Consider the following 22,493-nt stretch of genomic DNA (forward strand, 5'->3'; position numbering starts at 1 on the left):
GCCGAGCAAGCCAAGGATGCAGCAGCGGGAGATGGGTGTAGACACACAGCAGTACGTCTGATCACACTGGGCCTTGCGGGTCACTGAAGGGATGTCCGCTCTTCCTCTTAACCAAGATGGGAAGCCACTGGAGTGTCCTGAACAGGGGATGACACCATTTGACCTACATTGTACAGAACTGGTTTAATGACTACGTTCAAAAGAGAATGGAGAGGCCCAGCGTTCAATCAGGAAGCTATTAGAATAAAAGAGGAGGGTGTCTTGGGCCACTAGGGGGAGTGGCCGTAGAGGTGGTAAGAAGCGGATATATCTGGAAATCTCGTTGAAAGCAGTCAACGTGATTATGGTGTGTGAGACAAAGAGGAGTTCCTTTTCACTTCAGCAAATCAAAATACAAGGTGGCATTTATTAAGATAGTAAATACTGCAGGAGGAAGGAGCAGTTTGGGGGCGAAGATCAGGAGTCTGATTTTGGATATGAAGTCTGATGTGCCCACGGGCATCGAATGGAAACGCTGAGCGGTCATCACACAGTCAAGTCTGGAGCTCAGGAGAGCAGCGTGGGCAGGCTGGCTAGAGGGAAGGAGGAAGGGAGATAGACACACCCCCCTCAAATACACATCTGTGTACTTAGGTGAAAACATATCTATGACATATAAAAGTGGCAGGTACAAAATATTACATAGAATATAATCCTGATTTAGGATGAGTAAAGTTTAACAAGTACATGAGTATATTTATATTGAAAATAATCGGAAACACACACAACAAAAAGCTAACAGAACCGAAATCTGAGATACTTTTGCCAAATCATTTAGATTTCAAAGAATATGTATTAATTTATAAATTAAAAAAAAAAAATCAGGGCAAGAGAAGAGTGCCATTTAGGCGAACTTCCAAAGCCACTCATTTCTAGCACAGACCCTTCTCTGGACTCCAGTTACTACTGTGGCCACCCTCTGCCTCAGTTTACCCTTCTCTCCCTTTGTATCTTTAGCTCTCTCCCATCAGTTGCTGCCCCATAGGCTTCCAAATGACCAGGAGAACCTCTACTTTGGCTGAGCTGAACTCACAGAAGCGGAAGAACCTGAGCTTAAAACCAAAGTCAGCAGTTATTTCAAGAGCCCTGACTAGTAAGTTTCTCTTCTTTGCGGTTGCCAATTTAAGTTTTTTTTTTCCCCCCCTAAGGTCATGACATTTAGAATAGCAAGGCCCTAAAAATTAAATGTTCTTTTACATGTTTAATTTCTGGCTGTGGTGAAGCACAGAATAAGAAGTGGAGGAAGCTGAATGGATATGGGAAGGTGAAGACAAACCGCTTTTAAACTGCAAGTTTGCAAGCCCGGGGCCTTCTCCCTATTACACAACAAGCATTAAAGAAAAATGTTCTTTCCTGGATACAGAGACAAACCTCCATTTTGCTAGAAGCTTCTGCAGCAGGATTCTTGTAGGATTTTTCCACTGAGACATTACAGCTAGGAAGAAGTCTTTAGCCTGTCTCTTTGGCACCACCTCCTGTTCTCGGTTAAACACTTTCCCCCAACTCCACTTGTGATAACTAATGGAATTAGACAACCGTCTGCTGGGCCAGGACTTCTTTCCCCCAGAATCTAGCCCTCGATCGTAATCACCATTTGAGAAGAGAAAATCATTGAAGACTATTTTTCCACTGTTTCAAATAGCTCAGAGGCAGGGAAGCTGTTATTCCCTCTTTAGCACGGCCCTGCCGCATAGACCTGTTATCCCCTTCCCTCCCTGGCCTGAGCCAATCACCGCCTTGCCCCCCGCCCCTACCTCCCGGCCCCTGCCAGGCTGGGAACAGATGACAGCATCACAGCCTTCTCCAGCATTCCAGGTTGCCTGCTGACCCATAGCCCCCTTCTCCAAACGCTAATCTGTGCCAACAGAAGCAAAGAAGGAGCTGTGCTCAGAGAGAGTGATGTTCTCTCTACTTCCTCCTCAAAAGACAGAGGAGGAGGGAAGCGGGAGAGATTCTGCAGAATGCCTTCAAAATACTGTTGCTTGTGGAGACCACCATGACATTCTCTGCTTGACGGCTGACACTCCAAGATTTGGACAAGTGAGGTGCCCCCCCCCCCCCGCCCCCAGCTGTGCAAAGGCACTAGCCTGGGAGTCCGGAGGCTTGGGCTATGAGAGCTCCATCCCCATCCACTGTCTGACTTCTCTCTCTCTCACTGAGCCATTGGGCTCCTCTGCTGGCAAATGGGAACAGCACAAAGACCCCCGGTGGTCCAACTCTTTTCCTACAGAGGCAATGTAACGTGGTAAAGCATAAAAACAGAGTCACTCTGGGCAGGGTCTGAGGCCCCGTCCCTTATGGGAAACCAGAACCATCTTCAGGAACACGAGGGTCCCCTCAACATGGTATGGAAAAAGAGAAAGCGACATCTTTTCCTGATGTTATATCCTACAGCTGCAAAATTCTCACCTCAGCAATGAGGGAGCCTCAAACCCCTGCTTTGCTTTGGACGGAACAAGGCTGCCAAGCCCAGGTCAGGGGTGGAGGGGGTTGTTTGAGAGAACGGAGGACAGGCAGGAGGGGGCCAGGCTCAGGCTAGAAAGGGGGGAAATGGTGGCTAGTTTAAAACATGTATTCTGACGACTCTAATGGGAAGAAAACTCTATTTTCCTCTTAGATTTTCAACCACTGTGAAGAAATCAAGGAACAAGTGCCTCATATCCTTCACTGAGGATTGAAGAAAAAGCAGCAGAAGTAAGCCCCAAGCTAAAGCATTCATGTCAGGTATAAGAACTGACTTCCTAACTGGGCCGGTTATTGGGGACTGGAAAATACGAAGAGAAACTTGAGGCCAATCTTTTCTGAAAAACTCTTAGAAAAAGCACAGAAATCCAGGCTTAAGATGAGATTTCAGTCTCATCATATATATATATATATATATATATATATAAGTTTATATATATATATGTATATATATATATATAAAACAATCACTTTTCTGTACTCTAGGGGCTGGCATGACAGAGATGAGAGATTTAAAAGGTCATGACATCACTGAGAGGTGTGAGAGGAAATATTCCTAGGTATTCAAGGATGACCCCACCCTCTACGATGTCTTCAGGGACCACATCAAAGGAGAGATACCAGTAAAAAACAAAAATTCAAGAGAACAAATAACCATTTGGCTTTGACTTTCTAGAAATGCTCTTAAAACTTAAAGCTGAGACAAGAGAGTTCTGATTTGCAAGAAGTAGAGATGTTGTAATTCAAAGACCAAAGGCTGGGAGAAGTAGAACCTACCTCTGAGATTCACAAGACAAGGTGCTAGACCCTGCCCTCACATACCTTCGACGCTCACATACCTTCGACACTCACATCCAGTGCTGATCCAAGTTGAGGCTACCAGAAGAACCATTTCGGGAAGGAGAAGAAAAGGTGGAGGCAGGTGAGCCCCTAAGAAAGCTTCTGCTCACCACTGTTCTCCAACCCAACTCTGGGTCCCAGGCAGGGATGAGGTGCTTGTGAAACCACAGACAGGTGAACAGCCCCAGTGACAAAGAAGACCTGTGCTCTCCTACCAAGTGGAAATTCAATTCGGGGCAAGCTTTGTGGAAATACCCTCTGCATAAAATAGAAATGGCTGCCAACCAAGCAGATCCAAGGACAGAGGGCTTGAGAGAGCAACCTCACCAGTCTTTCTTGATACTAAAAGATTATGGAAGTATATCCCAAGTTTTCCTTGGCCCTGACCTCCCCCTTGCACCCTCTCCTTCCCCCTCACCCCCACCCCCCCACCGCTTCTGAGAGCCTCATGCAAAGAACTGTCAAATCAAAGGAAAAGGTCAGCCCTCCCTCCACTGTGTGCAGGTAAAATGTTATTAAGTTCACTGTTGCATTTCATATCATGACCCCGGGAACTTATCACTGCCTTCACTGCCCATAATATATTCTTATCCCCCAGGTGAACATTGATCAAATCTGTATTAAGGAGTTAAGCATTATACCCTGATAGGGGAGTATAGTCTCCTCCATGAGGATGTTGTTGCATATGTAGTAAGTTAACGACAGCCACCTGGTCTTATCAGCACTTAGTTTCCGCTTCCCCCTCATGCCTGTATAAAAACTCCACAGTAAGTCACAGCCCAGAAAGTGGGTCTTAAACCAAGGAGGACAGAGCCTCAGGCAAAGAACTGTACCCAGTTTGATCGATACCTCAAGTAACAGACTCATCATTGCAAGCTTCCAAGGTGATATTTCTTAGACAAGTGCCAGATGATGTGAGACACAGTGTGGAGTTCCAGAGCTCCTTCCCATGCAGAGGCAGAGGACTTCATAAAAGCAAACCACTGACCCAAGAGCCAGTGGAACAAAAAATAATTACAAACGACTAAAAGAACTGATGAAGGAAATATAATTTGCATTACTTGTTTTGGAATACTGTTGTTAGTACTTTTTTATTGTTGTCATTTCTGATGAGTGTATGAAGCCCCTTCTCATTCTTCCTGATTTATCTCTTACTATTAACCTAGTAGTTCACCTTTTTCAAATATTTTCAAATGAAACACTTTTAAATGGCATTCTTGTTCTCACTGACCTTTCAGGATTCTCGAACAATACTCTTCTCTAAGTCTCTTTGCTGTTTAATGGCAATGCAGTAACTTGCAAAGGTTCAGTAAGAATCATAATTAAACAAATGCATGGTATAGGCAAGGCCATACCTGGAGTGTCATATTTGAGAGTGAACCTCATTTAATCAGGTGTGACAAGTCTACCATTAAGAAATAAGCACTGGGGTGCCTGGCTGGCTCAGTCAGGAGAGCATACTATTCTTTATCTCTGAGTCGGGGGTTCAAGCCCCATGTTGGGCATAGAGTTTATTTAAAAAAAAGAAGAAGAAGAAGAAGAAAGAAGGAAAGAAACAGGCATTGTACTTCATGTAGAGACTTCCCATGAAACCAATCTGTTACCTTACCATGGCAAATCAGGAAGCCTGAGCAGATTTGGGGCCCCTGAGGAGAGGTGAATTCACCCCCTTGTAGAGATACCACAGGCAAAATGGTGGAGGTGACTTTCTTGGTTTGGCTTCCTCACCTCCGAATAGAAAAGTAAATAAAACCAGTAAATAATATATCCAGAATAATACAGACTATTGAAACTTCCTCAGATTATTAAGAAATCCCCAGACAGAAGTGAATTTTCTGGGTCTTGTAGTGTCTTCACACCACAGGGCTTTAGGTTTTCAGACGATACTCCAAGGGGGCACATGTACATGAATGAACATTTCTTACTGCAATTATATAAATGAATCAGGCCCAAATACGGGGAGATCAGCCTTTTGCTAATCAAGAGGAATTTATGGGGATTAGCTGTGACCCTAGCACTGGTTTACAAGGTCCTTCCACATTCTCAGCCAGACTTTCCAAAGAGCATCTTAACACAGTATTCCTGTGATCGCCACCATGAACAAGGCACATTCAAGCATCTTCACCTATGTGCCCTGGAAAAGGCAATACGACCTACAAAGAGGGGAATGCATGAATGCACACACCCTAATCACCCTCTCCCATTACCAAAAGAAAACACCTGAGAAGAGACGTGTGTGCACGTGCGCACACACACTCATTCACGCACTGAAACATGCAACATTTTCCGTGGAACAGCAGCTACCACGGAGAAAGCCCAGCCCCACAGAAGGCAGATGCAAACTTCCATCTTGGCTCTCATTAAGGAAGGCTCAAAAGTGGGCCAAGGCCAGAGGGACAGCCTTACTTTCTCCATCAATGAAACATCCAAATAAGGCCAACCTTCCCTGCCCCTCTCAGCCATGGGAGAGAAACAGCCGGCCCTGGAGAGTTTTTCTCCTTCCGTGCGTCCCCTGGCTCCATGCTGCAATCCGAGCAGAATATATTAATGAAGAAATGCCTTTTGGAGGGTGGAAGACTCTCCACTCTTGTGACCTCTCTGCAGTCTCTGTTTTGAAACGCAGCCTTGAGAAGTTCAAAGGACTTAGAGATTCAAGATCAGGGAGGCCCAAGACGCACCCCAGGGTGGGCTGTGGTCTGAGATGCGAACAAACCTGCCCTTCTCGTGTCACAGCTGACATGACCTCTGAAAGAACCTAGTGCATATCCTGGTCTCATAGAATTATCTTCCAAGACTCTTAGCTCTTCTTTTTCTTTTTAATGATAGCTGAAGGCAGTTCAGTTTCAAGTCCCTACACAAGCTGGAGTACTTGCCACGTCCCTCCGTTTCCCCTCATGTGGGCTCAAACAGCTTTGTTAACCGCCAGCTTCCCAGCATGGGGGGCAGAGCTTGGCCACGTCAGCCTCGCTCCAGGGGGTCTCCTGCAATCCCCACTCACCATTCTTTTCTGTCTTGTGTTTTGGTGGCTCAGGCTCCGGAAGACATGGACAGGGCCCGTCACAGAGGATGGTGAGGCTTTTTCCAGTGGAACAAGCATGGAACTCCAACTTGCACTGCAAAAGAGAGACAAAAGAGGCTTTAAGAATGCAGCTGAGCGAAAGGAAACAATCAAGGAAACCAAAAGACAACCGACAGAATGGGAGAAGATATTTGCAAATGACATATCAGACAAAGGGCTAGTATCCAAAATCTATAAAGAACTTCTCAAACTCAACACCCAAAGAACAAAGAATCCAATCAAGAAATGGGCAGAAGACATGAACAGACATTTTTCCAAAGAAGACATCCAAATGGCCAACAGACACATGAAAAAGTGCTCCACATCGCTCGGCATCAGGGAAATCCAAATCAAAACCTCCATGAGATACCACCTCACACCCGTCAGAATGGCTAAAATGAACAAGTCAGGGAACGACAGATGTGGGCGGGGATGCGGAGAAAGGGGAACCCTCCTGCACTGTTGGTGGGAATGCAAGCTGGTGCAGCCACTCTGGAAAACAGTATGGAGGTTCCTCAAACAGTTGAAAATAGAGCTACCATATGATCCAGCAATTGCACTACTGGGTATTTACCCCAAAGATACCAATGTAGGGATCCGTAGGGGTACGTGCACCCCAATGTTTAGAGCAGCAATGTCCACAATAGCCAAACTGTGGAAAGAGCCTAGATGTCCATCAACAGATGAATGGATAAAGAAGATGTGGTGTACACACACACACACACACACACACACACACACACACACACACACAGTGGAATACTATGCAGCCATCAAAAATGAAATCTTGCCATTTGCAACGACATGGATGGAACTAGAGGATATAATGCTAAGAGAAATAAGTCAATCAGAGAAAGACATGTATCATAGGACCTCACTGATATGAGGGATTCTTAACCTCAGGAAACAAACTGAGGGTTGCTGGAGTGGTGTGGGGGTGGGAGGGATGGGGTGGCTGGGTGATAGACATTGGGGAGGGTATGTGCTACAGTGAGCTCTGTGAATTGTGCAAGACTGATGAATCACAGATCTGTACTTCTGAAACAAATAATACATTATATGTTTAAAAAAATAAAAGAAGATAGTAGGAAGGGAAAAATGAAGGGGGGAAAATCAGAGGGGGAGACAAACCATGAGAGACGATGGACTCTGAGAAACAAACTGAGGGTTCTAGAGGGGAGGGGGGTGGGGGGATGGGTTAGCCTGGTGATGGGTAGTAAAGAGGGCACGTATTGAATGGAGCACTGGGTGTTATACGCAAACAATGAATCATGGAACACTACATCAAAATAATAAATAAACAAATAATAAATAAATAAATAAATAAATAAATAAATAAATAAATAAATAAATAAATAGGAGGGAATAAAAAAAGAATGAAGCCGAGCAGAGCCCCACATGGCTTCCCTCGGAAGTGGCCACTGCCACTCCAACCAGGTAGGCTCATGGGAGCAAAGACAGAGAAGGAAGGAGTGCATCTCAGGTCAAGGTCCGAATGGCAGAAAGCTGAATAAGAAATGGCCTTTTATGTCTTTCCAAATGCATAGGGTAACATCTAGGATCACTGCAGAGCACTGTGGTGCTTACTTTAGTCAATGATAAGCGCAACTGTAACTATTAACAGAAGTATTTTTTTTTAAAGATTTTATTTATTTATTCATGAGAGACAGAGAGAGACAGAGAGAGAGAGAGGCAGAGGGAGAAGAAGGCTCCCCAAGGAGCAGGGAGCCCGACGCAGGATCCGATCCCAGGACCCAGGGATCACGACCCAAACTGAAGGCAGACGCCCAACCATCTGAGCCACCCAGGCACCCTGGTAACAGAAGTATTCACCTGAAACAACATCTCAGAGTCCCAGGGGTCCACAAAGGCCCACCCCACAGCAGAAGGGCACCTCCCCCTGTGTCCTTACTCCTAACATAGGGTGCTTCTGCCCCAGTGCAGTGATCCTAGGCCCTCTCAGCTGCTCACATGCTCTCCCTGGGCATGGAGGCAGAGTAACCACCTGGTTAGCACCCCAGATGGTGTATATGAGGCCCAGCCTCGACCCATCTGGAACAAGCAAGGAGTGACTGCTTTTGCTTCAACTATCCCAAACCTGAGTGCTACCCAGTCGTTCCCCCAGAGGATGCCTGTACGTGTGTCTAGCCTGGGACTGGGTGCAAGCACCCATTTAATTCTCAGATTCAGTGGTGAAGTCCAAAAGCCAGCATCTCTTCTCTTCAACCCTGATCAGCCACACTAGTAGTGTTTTGGCCACTTTCTGCCAGTTTCACTCTTTCCACCACTTTTATCGTCAAGTCTCAATGGATTCAGAACACGGGCCAGAAAGGATGTTATTTATAGGTGCAAAAGAGTACAACAATTAACGGTATTTTTAGGATCCTGACATCTAAGGATTAAGAAACAGACTCAGACAAGTTAAATAACCCATGAAATATCATGATGATCATTCAGGGTGAATTCCAAACCATGTCTGAGTGCAGGGCTAGGCACTTGCTGGTCCCACATCACTGGTCCTGCCACGTGGACGGCCTTGAGAGAGCAGACATCCCATACGGTACCCCAGGTTGCTACTGGTCTGGATCTCAGTTGTCTGACGCTTCATTCCTTTTCCAATTACACAATTCTCAGGATCCAGGCCTGCATGTAATCAGCCTTCTGCTAAGGCCCACAGGCCCAGAACCATGTTTGTAGCTGGTGGAGGTTCCAAGGAAGAGGAGACAGGCAAAATTTACCAAGCACCCACTTTGTGTGTGGTTCTTGTCAGGGGCCATGGGGAATCTTTTAAAAGAAAAAATAGAGAAACAGTCCTTGCCCTTGGAAAACGCACATGCGTACTTCTGAAAAGCCCACTAGCATTTGCAAAGCAACATGCCTGAGGACAGATGAATACCGGCTCATCGAGAAGGCTGAGCTATTCAGTCCCCGTCCTGATTACAAACCGAGGGCAAGAGTGCTTCAAACCTGGCTCTAAATGTCCTGGAGGCACTCTGGGTAACTCCAGCTGTCCCCCACACGGTAGCCAGCCTCACGGAGAAAGCATGACAAGACAAACCTACAGGTGATGACTTCCCCTCGATGCAACCGCCTTCTGTACGGACTTATTAGGTGTCTACTATGTGCCCAGGGTGGCTGGAGGGGTGGTGGGGACTGGAGGAAAGGCAGCCACGGCCCAGGCCTCCAACCTCAACAGACTTCATGAGGAGGCACAAAAGAGCACATCCCTCTAAAGCCATGTGGCCAGGACTGTGAAGTGGGCAGGAGTCATGTGTATGGAGGGATGTGGCACAAAAAGCCCCACAGGAACGGGATGGGCCTGCTGCCAGCCAGATGGACAGAACGCATGCCAAGAGGAAGCCTGGAAGGGGGCAGGGGGGGTGTCTATGTAAGAAGCTTCTTCTTAAATCCTGCAGCCTGTATGCATGTGCCCAGGGCTAGAGAGAAGACCACGGTGGCCAGTTCTGCCTCCTTCCTCCGCCCCACTGCTCTGGAACAATCCTGCTTCAGTTCTCAAACTATTTCTCAACAGAATCCCCAAAGCTAACCTAGGGGCAACAATATATTTATATATGAAAATTTATTTTGTAAAGCCAAAACTTAATACAGTATTACTTACTCTAAAGCCTTATCCTACTGTTACTAGAATTGCCTGTTCGGATCTATGACAGACTGTAATACTCTTCCCAGACATTCTCTGGCCTCCCTGAAAGAGGAATCTCTGCTCCGCTCACCGCCCCGGGGCAGGGGGTTGGGGGGCGGGGGAGTGGGCTTCCCCTCCCCACGGACATCAGTCCTGGCCACGTGACTTGCACTCTCTGGGGACTGTGAGTAGGCGTGACAGGCCAGGGTTGAGCAGGTCTTTTAAGAACCACGGCTTACTTTTATCACCTCTCTTGCCGTTCCCCCCACCATGAATACGACATAAATCACGTAAAGACTGATCCTCTGGCCTGGGGCCCAGAGGGAAGGGCGGAGGGCAAGGACCAGAGCTGCAGCTAACCTGCAGGGAATACACAACATGCACAAGGAGGTAATGGTTGCTGGCTGCCGTAAGCCACTTATGTTTGGGGATCCTCTGCGAGCACAGCATGACTTCCGACTACACCGTGAGGTCCTCATACCTGGAAAAAGTCTAAGTCACTGTCTTATCCCGGGCACACAGTAGGTGTTCAGCAAACAGATGCTCAAGGATACAGGCAGAAGGTGGTGGTGCTCCCCGGGCTCCTCCAGGCCTCTGTTGTGGTCCCCAGCAGCGACCACCCACCCACACAAGGAATGCAGGTGCTGGAGCTCGGGATGTTCCCAGTGAAGCATCCTTGACCCACACCTGCTGCCTGAGTCCTCTCTGCGAGCTCCACGTCCAGCACTCGGCCTTCCAGCCTCCCGGCTCACCCCCATCCATCGCTGGAGTCGGGATCTTGTCCATCTGCTTCCCAGATGCCCAGAACACTCGTTCCCCTGGGGGGCCTGGCATCGCCTGAGTGTCCCTGTGGACTGTAACTCTAGTAACTCTGCTTCCCTGGTCGGCCCCAGAACCCCCTCTCGTGGACAGCTGCTGTGGCAATCTGCGGAGGCAACTGGGCGTCCTCCCAGACCCTGTGGAGGTGCCACCAGAGAAAACAAGATTTATCTGCACCAGTGGAAACCCATGTTTCAAGGGCACAGGTCCACCTTTTTATCTTCCAGGACAGTATGTAGTATGTGGCATTTAAATGAAGCTCAAAGGACTAGAATTCCATTTTTAATAAAGCTCAACACACGCTACTTAGAAATACATATCTATGTGTACATATATATGGGGGTTGGTTGACAAATACCAAGACAGGGGCGACCTCTGGGGCAGAGGCAGGAGGATGGCATCAGACAGGAGCCCAGAAAAACACTGTGAAAATGGAAGAGTGGTTTATTTCCCAAAGCTTAGTGGTAGATTCTGAGGCTTTGGTTGCTGGGCTTGGCAACTTATAGATATAAGACATTTACATTTATGTATCAAATATTTCACGATAAAATATAAAACAAAGTTGACAGGCGTCTATCAAAGTGACAACCAAGCTCTACCCATGCTTCCCAGGACCTGTCGCTAAGAGGAGTAAATGAGAGCACATGTGGGTACCTGCAGGCAAGGGGAGAGGGCACCAGGCTCTGAGCCTGAGTTCTGGACTGTCGCTGGGTAGGGGCCTCCTCAGGGCACCTCACGCATGTCCCCTTCCCAGAGCACTTCACTAAGTCCCACCCTCTCTCCCCGAGACTCTTGCTAGGGAAGAACAGTTACAGAGGCCGAAAGGTGGTCACTGCACCAGCCTTCCTTACAGGGGCCAGGTAACTTCCAAAGTGCAACACTTCCAGCTAGACTGGGCTGCATTGACCAAGGCCTTCACGCCGGGCGATGGCCTCCAACACCTTCTCCCAACCTGCAGGCCACAGGTGCTCAGGAAAGCCCTGGCCATTCACCTGCAATCCGAAGGGGAGAAAACGCACAGAGCTGGCTGGGCTCTGCAGAAGTGTGCCCTGTGCTGTGTACGTACCCATGCTGAAAACACTCGGCAGGTGTGCTGGCCCTTTGGTATAGGGCTACCAAGAGAAGGGGGCCGAGAGAAAAAGAGGCAGCTCCTGGTACTTTTCCCATGCGGCGATCCCATGAATAGGCTCCTGGCCCAGCAGACACTGGGCTCCCACCTATCAGGACAGGTGCAGTCTCCCCTGGCAAAGAGGCAGCAGGACCTGAGCGTGAGAGTGCAAACTCCCCTACAGAGATGTGGGGAGGGAGCCCCAAGTGGCTCCCGACATGACAGAGACGGCACTTGTTCCTTTCCACCATGACAAAGGCTCCGGAATCGCCGCACCTTCTCTTCCACAGTGCTGAGAGCTGCAAGTGCAAGCTGGCAAAATCACGGACAGTGATTTGTTGGCAGTAAGGACGTGCTCGGGTGGCACTTACCGGCTCCCTCCACCCCTGCCCCAGAGGTACTAGGGACGCAGGCCGTCTGCCTGCACCTGCCAGGCTCTGGTGACCTGTGTCACAACAGTGTCTGCAGAGCTCCAACTTAAACAGGGTAGACTGGGAGCCTACTCCTTAGAGTCTGTGGCTTGGAGGGGGAAAAGCAACAAAACAAAACAACAATTAAAAACAACTACAAAATGGCATTCTTGGGAACTGATAAAGGAACACCCATAAATTTTTTTTTTTTTTTTTTTTGGAAAAAACTGTGGGGAGAGAAGAGGAGGAGAGAGGTATAAATGAATTTTTTGTATTTAGGGTAGAGAGCCGGTCAGTTACTCCAAGCTCCCAAAGAGCCAAGGCTGCAGGCAGGCCCAGGAACTCCTCCACCCAAAGGGGAAAGCGACACACTGAACAAATGTAAAGACCCCTCAGGGGGTCAAAGCGGCCTGTGGGGGAGAGCCCTGCCAACCCTGACCCGTATCAGAAGTGGGTCTAAGCAGAGAGGAGTCACCACCGCCCTGGCCCCCACTTACGCTCTAGAAGAGACAACTTCGCACCTTGTGTTAGGGTATTGAATTATATCCCTCCTAAACGATATTTGGAAGTCCTAACCCCCAGTACCTTAGAGGGTCTTTACAGAGACAATCAACTTAAAAGGACCTCAAAAATTTTTAATAAAAGCCCACTTTAAATTAGAGGAAAAACCCATCTAACATTAAAAGTATATTAATGTAGAGGGGGCGGAGCAAGATGACGGAGGAGTAGGAGACCTAGATTTCGTCTGGTCTCAGGAATTCAGCTGAATAGGGATCAAACCATTCTGAACACCTACGAACTCAACAGGAAACCAAAGAAGAGAGTAGCAACAACTCTCTGAACAGAGAAGCGACCACTTACTGGAAGGTACGACGTGCGGAGAAGTGAATCCGAGGCAATATTCGGGAGGATAGACGGCGGGGGAGGGGCCTCCATTGGCCGATTCTGGCAAGTGCTAGAGCGGCGGAGCACAAAATCGGAACTTTTAGAAGTTGGCTCCGCGGAGGGACGTCGCTCCAGTGGTAAGCGGGGGGTGGAACCCGCATGGGACAGTGTGGTCTCAGGACCCTCGGGGTCACAGAAAGACCGGGGGTGCCTGAGTGCGACAGAGCTCCCAGGGATCGGAGCGGGGAAGCTGGCTGCAGAGACGGAGCCGAGGCGCGGGCTCTCAGCTCGGGGTTGCCATAAACTGTGATCCGCGGCCCAGTCGGACCACTGCTCCTCCAGCAGGGACCCAACAAGCAGCAGAGCCGGGGAGACTCCCCTTCCTCCCCTGGGAGTAGCGGCGCGGGAGCGCACCACATACTGGGTTTAGAGACTCCACACCAAGTCCGGTGCCAGAGATGGAAACGCTCGGTCACAGGCCAGGTGAGCACGGAGTGCGGCCAGAGACCGGGGACACGGGAGTGACTGACTGCTTTTCTCTGCGGGCTCACAGAGGAGCGGGACCCCAACTTCTCGGCTCCTCCGGGCGGAGATTGGGAGGCCACCAGTTTCACTCTCATCCTCCAAAGCTGTACCGAGAGCTTGCAGGGAACAAAAGCTCCCCAGAGCAAACCCAAGCAGATTGCTTAGCCCGGACCGACAAGGGCGGGGCAATTCCGCCTCGGCAAAGACATTTGGGAACCACGGCAACAGGCCCCTCCCCCAGAAGATCAGCACGAACAGCCAGCCGAGACCAAGTTTACCCATCAAGGAGAACCAGAGAACTCCAGCGCTAGGGGAATACTGCACATAGAATTCATGGCTTTTTTACCATGATTCATTAGTTTTTCGAAGTTAATTTTTTTAACTTTTTTTTTTTAATTTTTCCTTTTCCCTTTTTCTACCAACATCTTATCAGTCCCTTTTTTAAAAAAACATTTTTTACTTTTCATTTTTAGAGTCATATTTTATCCCTTCATAGTAGTTACTTTGGCATATAAATATAAGTTGTTCTCTCTTTAAAATTTTGAGATACAGTTTCTTCTAACAGATCAAAATATACCCTAAATCACTAGGGTATGGCTTTGTTCTAGTCCCCTGACTGATCACATTCTCTCCCTTTTTACTTTTTTCTTAAATCTTCTTTCTTTTTCAAACAACTTCTTATCTTATCAATTCCTTTTATAAAATCTTTTATAATTTTCATCTTTCCAGTCATCTTCCATCCCTTCATTGTATCAACCCTTGATTTGTACATATATAACTCCTTCTTCCTTTAAAATTTTAGCAGGCACTTTCTTCTAACAGACCAAAATATGCCCAAAATCTAGTGTGTGGCACGGATCTATGCACAAGCCTAATCATATTTGATCATATTCTGTTTTTTTTCTCTTGTTCTGTTTTTATCTTCTTCTTTTTCCTTTTTTTTTCCTCTTTCTTTTTTCTTTCTTTCCCTTTCCCCTGGTTTCAGGTCTTTTCTGATTTGTATAGAGTATATTTGCTGGGGACGTTGTTACCTTGTTAGCATTCTGTTCTCTCATTCATCTATTCTCGTCTGGACAAAATGACAAGACAAAAAAATCACCTCACCAAAAAGAACAAGAGGTAGTACTGTCTGCCAGGGACCTACTCAATACGGACATTAGTACGATGTCAGACCTAGAGTTCAGAATCATGACTTTAAAGATACTAGCTGGGCTTGAAAAAAGCATGGAAGTTATTAGAGAAACCCTTTCTGGAGAAATAAAAGAACTAAAATCTAACCAAGTCGAAAACAAAAAGGCTATTGATGAGGTGCAATCAAAAATGGGGGCACTAACTGCTAGGATAAATGAGGCAGAAGAGAGAATCAGCGATATAGAAGACCAAAAGATGGAAAATAAAGAGGCTGAGAAAAAGAGAGAGAAACAAATACAGGATCACGAGGGCAGAATTCAAGAGATAAGCGATACCATAAGACGAAACATTAGAATAATTGGGATCCCAGAAGAAGAAGAAAGAGAGAGGGGGACAGAAGGTATATTGGAGCAAATTATAGCAGGGTACTTCCCTAATGTGGGGAAGGAAACAGGCATCAAAATCCAGGAGGCACAGAGAACCCCTCTCAAAATCAATAAAAATAGGTCAACACCTCATCTAATAGTAAAACTTACGAGTCTCAGAGACAAAGAGAAAATCCTGAAACCACCTCCAGAGAAGAGATATGTAAACTACAATGGTAGAAACATTAGATTGGCAACAGACCTATCCACAGAGATCTGGCAGGCCAGAAAGGACTGGCATGGTATCTTCAGAGCACTAAACGAGAAAAATATGCCGCCAACAACACTATATCCAGCTAGGCTGTCATTGAAAATAGAAGGAGAGATAAAAGGCTTCCAGGACAAACAAAAACTAAAGGAATTTGCAAACATGAAACCAGCCCTCCAAGAAATATTGAAAGGGGTCCTCTAAGCAAAGAGAGAACCTAAAAGCAGCATAGATCAGAAAGAAACACAGACAATAGACAGTAACAGTCACCTTACAGGCAATACAATGGCACGAAATTCATACCTTTCAATAGTTCCCCTGAATGTAAGTGGGCTCAATGCCCCAATCAAAAGACACAGGCTATCAGATTGGATTAAAAAACAAGACCCATCGATATGCTGTCTGCAAGAGACTCATTTTAGACCCAAAGACACCCCCAGATTGAAAGTGAGGGGGTGGAAAACCATTTACCATGCTAATGCACACCAAAAGAAAGCTGGGGTGGCAATCCTTATATCAGACAAATTAGATATTAAAACAAAGACTGTAATAAGAGATGAGGAAGGACACTATAACCTACTTAAGGGGTCTATCCAACAAGAAGATCTAACAATTGTAAATATCTATGCCCCGAACATGGGAGCAGCCAATTATATAAGGCAATTAATAACAAAAGCAAAGAAACACATTAACAACAATACAATACTAGTGGGGGACTTTAACACCCCCCTGACTAAAATGGACAGATCATCTATGCAAAAGATCAACAAGGAAATAAAGACTTTAAATGAAACACTGGACCAAATGGACTTTACAGACATATTCAGAACATTCCATCCCAAAGCAACGGAATACACATTCTTCTCTAGTGCCCATGGAACATTCTCCAGAATTGATCACATCCTAGGTCACAAATCAGGTCTCTGCCAGTACCAAAAGATTGGGATTATTCCCTGCATATTTTCAGACACAATGCTTTGAAACTAGAACTCAATCACAAGAGGAAAGTCGGAAAGAACTCAAATACATGGAGGCTAAAGAGCATCCTACTAAAGAATGAATGGGTCAACCAGGAAATTAAAGAAAAATTTTAAAAATTCATGGAAACCAATGAAAAGGAAAACACAACTGTTCAAAATCTTTGGGATGTACCAAAGGCAGTCCTGAGAGGAAAGTATATAGCAATACAAGCCTTTCTCAAGAAACAAGAAAGGTCTCAAATACACAACCTAACCCTACACCTAAAGGAGCTAGAGAAAAAACAGCAAATAAAGCCTACACCCAGCAGGAGAAGAGAAATAATAAAGATCAGAGCAGAAATCAATGAACTAGAAACCAAAAGAACAGTAGAACAGATCAACGAAACTAGGAGCTGGTTCTTTGAAAGAATTAAAAGACTGATAAACCCCTGGCGAGACTTATCCAAAAGAGAAAGGACCCAAATCAACAAAATCATGAATGAAAGAGGAGAGATCACAACCAACACCAAAGAAATACAAATAATTGTAAGAACATACTATGAGCAATTTTATGCCAGCAAATTAGATAACATGGAAGAAATGAGTGCATTCCTAGAGATGTATCACCTACCAAAATTGAACCAGGAAGAAATAGAAAACCTGAACAGACCTCCTATAACCGCTAAGGAAATTGAAGCAGTCATCCAAAATCTCCAAAGAAACAGAAGCCCAGGGCCAGATGGCTTCCCAGGGGAATTCTATCAGACATTTCAAGAAGAATTATAACTATTCTCCTGAAACTGTTCCAAAAAATAGAAATGGAAGGAAAACTTCCAAACTCATTTTACGAGGCCACCATTACCTTGATCCCCAAACCAGACAAAGACCCCATCAAAAAGGAGAATTACAGACCAATATCCCTGATGAACATGGATGCAAAAATTCTCACCAAAATACTAGCCAGTAGGGATCCAACGGTACATTAAAAGGATTATTCACCACGACCAAGTGGGATTTATCCCTGGGCTGCAAGGTTGGTTCAACATCCGCAAATCAATCAACGTGATGCAATACATTAACAAAAGAAAGAACAAGAATCATATGATCCTCTCAATAGATGCACAAAAAGCTTTTGACAAAGTACAGTACTCTTTCTTGATCAAAACTCTTCAGAGTATAGGGATAGAGGGTACATACCTCAATATCATAAAAGCCATCGATGAAAAACCTACAGCAAATATCATTCTCAATGGGGAAAAGCTAAGGTCAGGAACGCGGCAGGGATGTCCACTATCACCACTGCTATTCAACATAGTATTAGAAGTCCTAGCCAAGCAATCAGACAACAAAAAGAAATCAAAGGCATCCAAATCGGCAAAGAGGAAGTCAAACTCTCACTCTTTCCAGATGATATGATACTGTATGTGGAAAACCCAAAAGACTCCACCCCAAAACTGCTAGAACTCATACAGGAATTCAGTAAAGTAGCAGGATATAAAATCAATGCACAGAAATCAGTGGCATTCCTATACACCAACAACAAGACAGAAGAGAGACAAATCAAGGAGTCAATCCCATTTACAATTGCACCCAAAACCATAAGATACCTAGGAATAAATTTAACCAAAGAGGCAAAGGATCTGTACTCAGAAAACTATAAAATACTCAGGAAAGAAATTGAAGAACACACAAATGGAAAACCGTTCCATGCTCATGGATTGGAAGAACACTGTGAAGATGTCAATGCTACCTAGAGCAATCTACACATTCAATGCAATCCCCATCCAAATACCATCCACTTTTTTCAAAGAAATGGAAAAAAGAATCCTAAAATTTGTATGGAACCAGAAGAGACCCCGAATCGCCAGAGGAATCTTGAAAAAGAAAAGCAAAGCTGGCGGCATCACAATCCCGGACTTCCAGCTCTATTACAAAGCTGTCATCATCAAGACATTATGGTACTGGCACCAAAACAGACACGTAGATCAATGGAACAGAATCGAGAGCCCAGAAATGGACCCTCAACTCTATGGTCAACTCATCTTTGACAAAGCAGGAAAGAATGTCCAATGGAAAAAAGACAGTCTCTTCAACAAATGGTGTTGGGAAAATTGGACAGCCACATGCAGAAGAATGAAACTGGACCATTTCCTTACACCACACACAAAAATAGACTCCAAATGGTTGAAAGACCTAAACGTGAGAGGGGAATCCATCAAAATCCTGAAGGAGAACACAGGCAGCAACCTCTTCGACCTCAGCCGCAGCAACTTCTTCCTAGAAACATCGCCAAAGGCAAGGGAAGCCAGGACAAAAATGAACTCTTGGGATTTCATCAAGATAAAAAGCTTTTACACAGCAAAAGAAACAGTGCACAAAACCAAAAGACATCCGACAGAATGGGAGAAAATAGTTGCAAATGACCTATCAGATAAGGGGCTAGTATCCAAAATCTATAAAGAACTTATCAAACTCAATACCCAAAGAACAAATAATCCAATCAAGAAATGGGCAGAAGACATGAACAGACATTTTTCCAAAGAAGACATCCAAACGGCCAACAGACACATGAAGAAGTGCTCCACATCGCTCAGCATCAGGGAAATTCAAATCAAAACCTCAATGAGATACCACCTCACACCAGTCAGAATGGCTAAAATTAACAAGTGAAGAAACGACAGATGTGGGCGGGCATGCAGAGAAAGGGGAATCCTCCTACACTGTTGGTGGGAATGCAAGCTGGTGCAACCACTCTGGAAAACAGTATGGAGGTTCCTCAAACAGCTGAAAATAGAGCTACCATACGACCCAGCAATTGCACTAGTGGGTATTTACCACAAAGATACCAATGTAGGGATCCGAAGGGGTACGTGCTCCCCGATGTTTATAGCAGCCATGTCCACAATAGCCAAAGTGTGGAAAGAGCCCAGATGTCCATCGACAGATGAATGGATAAAGAAGAGGTGGTATATATACACAATGGTATATTATGCAGCCATCAAAAGGAATGAGATCTTGCCATTTGCAATGACGTGGATGGAACTGGAGGGTGTTATGCTGAGTGAAATAAGTCCATCAGAGGAAGACATGTATCATATGACCTCACTGATATGAGGAATTCTTAATCTCAGGAAACAAACTGAGGGTTGCTGGAGTGGTGGGGGGTGGGAGGGATGGGGTGGCTGGGTGACAGACATTGGGGAGGGTATGTGCTATGGTGAGCGTTGTGAATTGTTCATGACTGTTGAATCACAGATCTGTACTTCTGAAACAAATAATGCAATAGATGTTAAGAAAAAAAAGAAGACAGCAGGAGGGGAAGAATGAAGGGGAGTAAGTCGGAGGGCGAGATGAACCATGAGAGACGATGGACTCTGAAAAACAAACGGAGGGTTCTAGAGGGGAGGGGGATGGGGGATGGGTTAGCCTGGTGATGGGTATTAAAGAGGGCACGTTCTGCGTGGAGCACTGGGTGTTATGCACAAACAATGAATCATGGAACACTACATCAAAAACTAATGATGTAATGTATGGTGATTAACATAACAATAAAAAATTTTTAAAAAATGAGCTCAATAGCGTGGGTCCTAATCCACTGTGAGTGCCACGCTTATACAAAGGGGAAAGTTGGACACAGAGACAGACCCGCATAGAGGGAAGACGGAGGAGTGACGCAGGGAGAAGAAAGCCACCTACAAAGAATGCCTGAGGCTGTGGGAAGCTAAGGACAAGGCAGAAGATAGATTCTCACTCGCCGCCTCAGAAGGAACCAACCTCGCCCTCACCTTGGCTTCCAACCTCTACCTCCAGGGCTGTGAGACAGTCCATTCCTATTGTTTGAGGCGCCCAGGTCGTGGTACTTTGTCAGTGCAGCCCTGGCAAACGAATACACCTTCCGCCCAGATGTTTAAAAAGAGACAGTCTCGAAGAACGAAACGAAGAAATGTCTCGTCTTGGGTTTATAGAACACAGACCTTTGTGCCAAGATGACTTAGTTCTCCGTGAAAGCAAGTAAAAAACCTGGAACAGCAGCTTTAGGATGTTGGGCAGGTGGACATATAGAACTTGGCCGAATACTATCAACTGTGACTCATGGGCAGAAATATGAAAAATTCAAGACTTTATAATGATTTTATGATCAAGTAGTGAAATAAATGATAAGCCCTAAGTATTTAAAGGAGGAAAGTGGGAAATTAACAACTTTTAAACAACTTTTCAACTTTGTACTGTAATCCATATTCGTAGGAACACAAAGAGAAACACGGATATAACCTCCTGAAGCTTCTATACCCCTTGACCTGCTGGGAGAGAAAGGTCTTCCCCAGTCCTCACAGAAACGCAGAAGATGGAGGGAGCCAAAGACTGTGCGAATGGGCAGAAATATTCAAAATGTTGACCTACTTAAAAATAAATGTGCTAGCAGATTTCCCAACCAATCTTTCCTTCCATTTTGCATAACACACCAACACGTCGGAATGAGTGACTGTTACTGCAAATGGCCAGTAAATCTTTCTCTTCTGTGATTTGTAAAGCAAAACTAATAACCTCTCTCTGGTTCACTGCTCACACAGGTCTCCACTGAGGACGTTTCTCCACCACCCCACACTCTTTGCTTTGCCTTGCATGCTTTGGGTATTATTTTTAACATTTTATTTAAATTGCATTCTCCACTCTATTTCATCAACCAATCATGTATTTTTAAACCAGACTGTTGACAGTTCACAGTTGACAATTTTGTTCACAGTTGATGAATTCTGATTTGTTTTTATTCCCCCAAAACCATGTTGAAGAAGCGGGGGGTGGGTAATCTCATGGCTCTGCCGGCTTTAATGAGCGGGCAGGAACTGAGCAGCTGCTGGCTACCCATGTTATTCCTGACAGACGGGAGAACATCTGTCCGTCTGTCTGGGGCTTGACTGTCCCTGTGGTCATGTGCAAGGAGGAGTAAAGAAAAACAAAAGAAGGGTCTTTGTGCTCATTCAGAGCTTTGCCAAACATGCATTCATGTGTGTGTTCCTTCTTGCATCCAACACATATTTACTGAGCACCTACTATGGGCCAGGCCCTGTACCAGGCTCCAAACCAACAAGGAAAAAACACTGTTGCCATGAAGTTTATACGGCAGGCGCGGATGAGGACCATAAAACAGCACAAAGGAGAATGAGAGAGAATAACGGGGAGGGGAGGGTATGTTACATGGGGTGATGAGGCAATCTGGCAAGATGACATCTGAGAAAAGAATTAAGTAAGCCATGCAGCCCTCTGGGGTAAGGGGATTCCAGGCAAAGCCCCCAAGGTAGAAGATGCTGACTGTACCTGACAGTCATCAAGGAAGCCCGTGTGCCTACAGAGGAGGGAGTGGGGGAGGGGGGAGAGCGGAAGGGACCATCTCAGCTGAATGCACGGAGGCCTATGTGTGACTCGGGGCTCCCCTACCACCCCCCCCGACACACACACATGCACACACTGCTCTGAGTTAAGGATTCCAAAGGAGGCAGAACCTTACACCTTAAAACCAAGTTGCTAAAAATGTGAGAAAGGAAAAGCTCGTCTTTACAGAAGAATGCCAGCTAAATAAATTGAGAAGGAATGCTAGAAATAGAAAATCATTTGGCAACTCCCCATGTAATAATTGAGTCAGGAAAGGATCGTTTGATGTTTATTAGAAATCGTGGGTAAAAGGAATTGGGGAATAGAACAATCACACGGTCTCCAAGGGCCACCCGCACAACACACACCTCATTACTAAAAGAGGAAAATGTACATTTTCATTAAAAATACATGGCAGTCACAACTTAATGCAGGGACTGAGGGGCCAATGTAGCACCAGCAGGGCTGTGAGACAGTAAATTCCTATTTTCCTAAATTCCCAGAGTGGGACCAGCTGATGTACCTCCTGCACAAGGAAGTACTACTCCACAGTAGTGCCTCCGAGGGATCAGGGCCAAAAATGCCTCACCCTCCATCTATTCGTTAGAGA

At 45.8% G+C, this 22,493-nt stretch overlaps 1 protein-coding gene across 3 annotated transcripts in view; it reads right to left on the reverse strand.

Moving 5' to 3' along the window:
- Positions 1–22,493, reverse strand: part of SPOCK1 (SPARC (osteonectin), cwcv and kazal like domains proteoglycan 1) — a 600,543-nt gene that overhangs the window by 102,855 nt on the left and 475,195 nt on the right. For all 3 annotated transcript variants that reach the window (XM_027607079.2, XM_027607077.2, XM_027607078.2), the window contains one exon: positions 6,341–6,455. In XM_027607079.2, the coding sequence (XP_027462880.1) occupies positions 6,341–6,455 (115 nt within the window). The remainder of the gene's footprint in view (positions 1–6,340; positions 6,456–22,493) is intronic.

This window comes from Zalophus californianus, chromosome 5, assembly GCF_009762305.2.
Source record: "Zalophus californianus isolate mZalCal1 chromosome 5, mZalCal1.pri.v2, whole genome shotgun sequence".
Lineage (NCBI taxonomy): Eukaryota > Metazoa > Chordata > Mammalia > Carnivora > Otariidae > Zalophus > Zalophus californianus.